The sequence below is a fragment of the Alosa sapidissima genome, chromosome 24 (genome assembly GCF_018492685.1).
Source record: "Alosa sapidissima isolate fAloSap1 chromosome 24, fAloSap1.pri, whole genome shotgun sequence".
Classification (NCBI taxonomy): domain Eukaryota; kingdom Metazoa; phylum Chordata; class Actinopteri; order Clupeiformes; family Clupeidae; genus Alosa; species Alosa sapidissima.
In genome coordinates, this window is record NC_055980.1 from 16,229,553 (window position 1) to 16,232,052 (window position 2,500).

At 46.7% G+C, this 2,500-nt stretch overlaps 1 protein-coding gene across 2 annotated transcripts in view; it reads left to right on the plus strand.

Annotated features, from left to right (window-relative positions):
• The window catches only part of aatkb (apoptosis-associated tyrosine kinase b), a 56,160-nt gene that overhangs the window by 33,209 nt on the left and 20,451 nt on the right, over positions 1–2,500 (plus strand). For both annotated transcript variants that reach the window (XM_042082010.1, XM_042082011.1), the window contains one exon: positions 529–673. In XM_042082010.1, coding sequence (XP_041937944.1) covers positions 529–673 — 145 coding nt within the window. The remainder of the gene's footprint in view (positions 1–528; positions 674–2,500) is intronic.

Below are 2,500 nucleotides of genomic sequence, written 5' to 3' on the forward strand. Positions count from 1 at the left end.
GATACCAGAGAATGTGTCTTCAAGAAGACATAAACCAGCATCTGCATAACACCTCTGCCTGGAGGCTCGGTTTCTGGTCAGCTAAATATAATATCATGTAAAATGGATGTCCTGCATACGGTAAGTTGGGTAGATAAAAGGGTCTTTCAAATGACTGACTGTGATGGACATGCTTTTTTATTCCGCTGAATAATTCCCTTGGACTGCATAAAAACTAATCAGGCAATGAATAATACAGCATGTGGAGGTCTTACCGTATGCGTACCCGGCCTGCATAATTTATGTCTGCGCGTGTGTGTGTGTGTGTGTCTTGGTTAGCGGTGGTTGGGGGTGATGGAATGCATTGCGTCGAACAATGTGTGTTTCTGTTGGCGCCTCGTTCGTGGGTGCCCGTTGCAGGCTGGCGCATGTGTTGGTGTGCAGCTGTTCTGGAATGTTCCTCTGATCTGACCCCGTTGACCTTTGACCTCTCCACTCCTCACGCTGTTCCTCTTTTTTGTATGTGTGTGTGTGTGTGTGCAAATGCAGGAGTTTGAGAATGCGGAGGGTGAAGAGTACCAGGCGGACGTGTCCACGCTGGCCTCGCCAGCCTCCCAGAGCGGCGGCCCCGATGTCTACGTCCTGCCCCTCACTGAGGTCTCCCGGCCCCTCAACAAGCAGCCTGGACGCTCAGGTGAGACAACCTCCTCACCTGTCTCAGACGGTCATCATCATTCTCTCTCTCTCTCTCTCCCTTTCTCTCTGTATTCTGTGTTCTCTTTCTCTCTCTCTCTCTCTCTGTTTATTCTGTGTTCTTTTTCTTTCTATCTCTCTCTCTCTCTGTATCCTGTGTTCTCTTTCTCTCTCTCTTTCTCTCTGTTTATTCTGTGTTCTTTCTCTTTCTCTCTCTCTCTCTCTCTGTATCCTGTTCTTTCTCTCTCTCTCTCTGTTTATTCTGTGTTCTTTTTCTTTTTCTCTCTCTCTCTCTCTCTGTATCCTGTCTTCTCTTTATCTCTCTCTCTCTCTGTTTATTCTGTGTTCTTTCTCTCTCTCTCTCTCTCTCTCTGTATCCTGTGTTCTCTTTTTCTCTTTCTCTCTCTGTTTATTCTGTGTTCTTTCTTTCTCTCTCTCTCTCTCTGTATCCTGTGTTCTCTTTTTCTCTCTCTCTACTTCTTCTTTGTCTTCTATTCCTTCTTTTATTTTCCTTCCCTCTCTTCCCTCTCTTCTGCCTCTGCGTCTCCGTCCTCTCTCTTCATTGGTCTCTTTAGTAACTGTGGTGTGAGTTAAAGGTTTAAAAATCAAAGCACTACTCAAGTATATGTGTTGCATTGACAGAGGATTTGCTAATTAGAACAAGTCTTTTTGTCTTTTAATCGTTTCTATTGATTTTAGCAACAACAACAACAACAGCCGCAAAATAAAGGTACACGACATAAAGAGCTGATTAGAGCAACTCTTTGAACCAGAGGGAAGAACTAATGAGGCAAAACACTTAGGTCACACAGTTTAGCTGTCGTGAGGACCAACTTAGAGACCACAGAGTTTCCATCAGGTCTCCAGAGCCCCAATTGACCCCTCTGTGACCTCCACCTCCACCTGCTGGAGCACACATCTCTCTGTGACCTCCACCTCCACCTGCTGGAGCACACATCTCTCTGAAAGTGATGGAAGTTACTTCTCTTTCTCTTCTCTCATTCTACATCCCTCTATCCCTACCGTACTTCCAATGAAAATCATCAAATGACATTAACAGACATTCAGCCGTAAAACTTTTCCACAACGCCCTCAAAACTCAAAAAACTCACGTTTAGTCACTTTTGGAAGATTGGAGTGAGTTAAGTATTAGGAGGAGCGCCCTGATGATGATGGGTGTCATTTCAGCTGAGGGAGATGGCGGCTCACGAGGCTCCCAGGTCCCCCGGGCTGGGTCTTAAGTCACAGATGGAGCCTGGAGCCAAACATCCCATGACTCGGTGTGTGTCTCTGTGATTAGTCCATTTATCTCACACCTCAGAGGGCAGGGGCCCGGGGCTGCTTGAGGGCCGCCTAGGGGCCAGTCCAGATGTCTGAGGGAGGGGGAGAGTTGGGGAGGACTTGCATGTCTGGAACTTTGAATGTGTTTATTTTTTTTACATTTGTCCTTTTGTTTGATGACGATTTCATCCGTTTTTCGTCCTTTTCTTTCAGTCCTCGCTGTGTTCTTTTCTGCTTTTCTCTCTTTCTCTCTCTCTCTCTCTCTCTCTCTCTGTCTTACTCTCCCACCAGTCTCCCTGGTCCTCCTTTCTCTTCAGACTTCTGTTGTCTTCTCCTCCATGTTGTTTTCTCCCTTTTTGCCTTCCTTCCCTCCTTTCTCACTCTGTCCATCCCCATGTCCTTTTGCTCCTCTCTCTCTCTCTCTCTCTCTCTCTCTCTCTTTCTCTCTCTCTGACCATGACAAACATCTGTCTGTTGCGTAATGCCACCCTAGTCGGCCTACATAAGTGCTCCTCGGAATGTGAGGCACGCAGGATGGGGAGAGAGA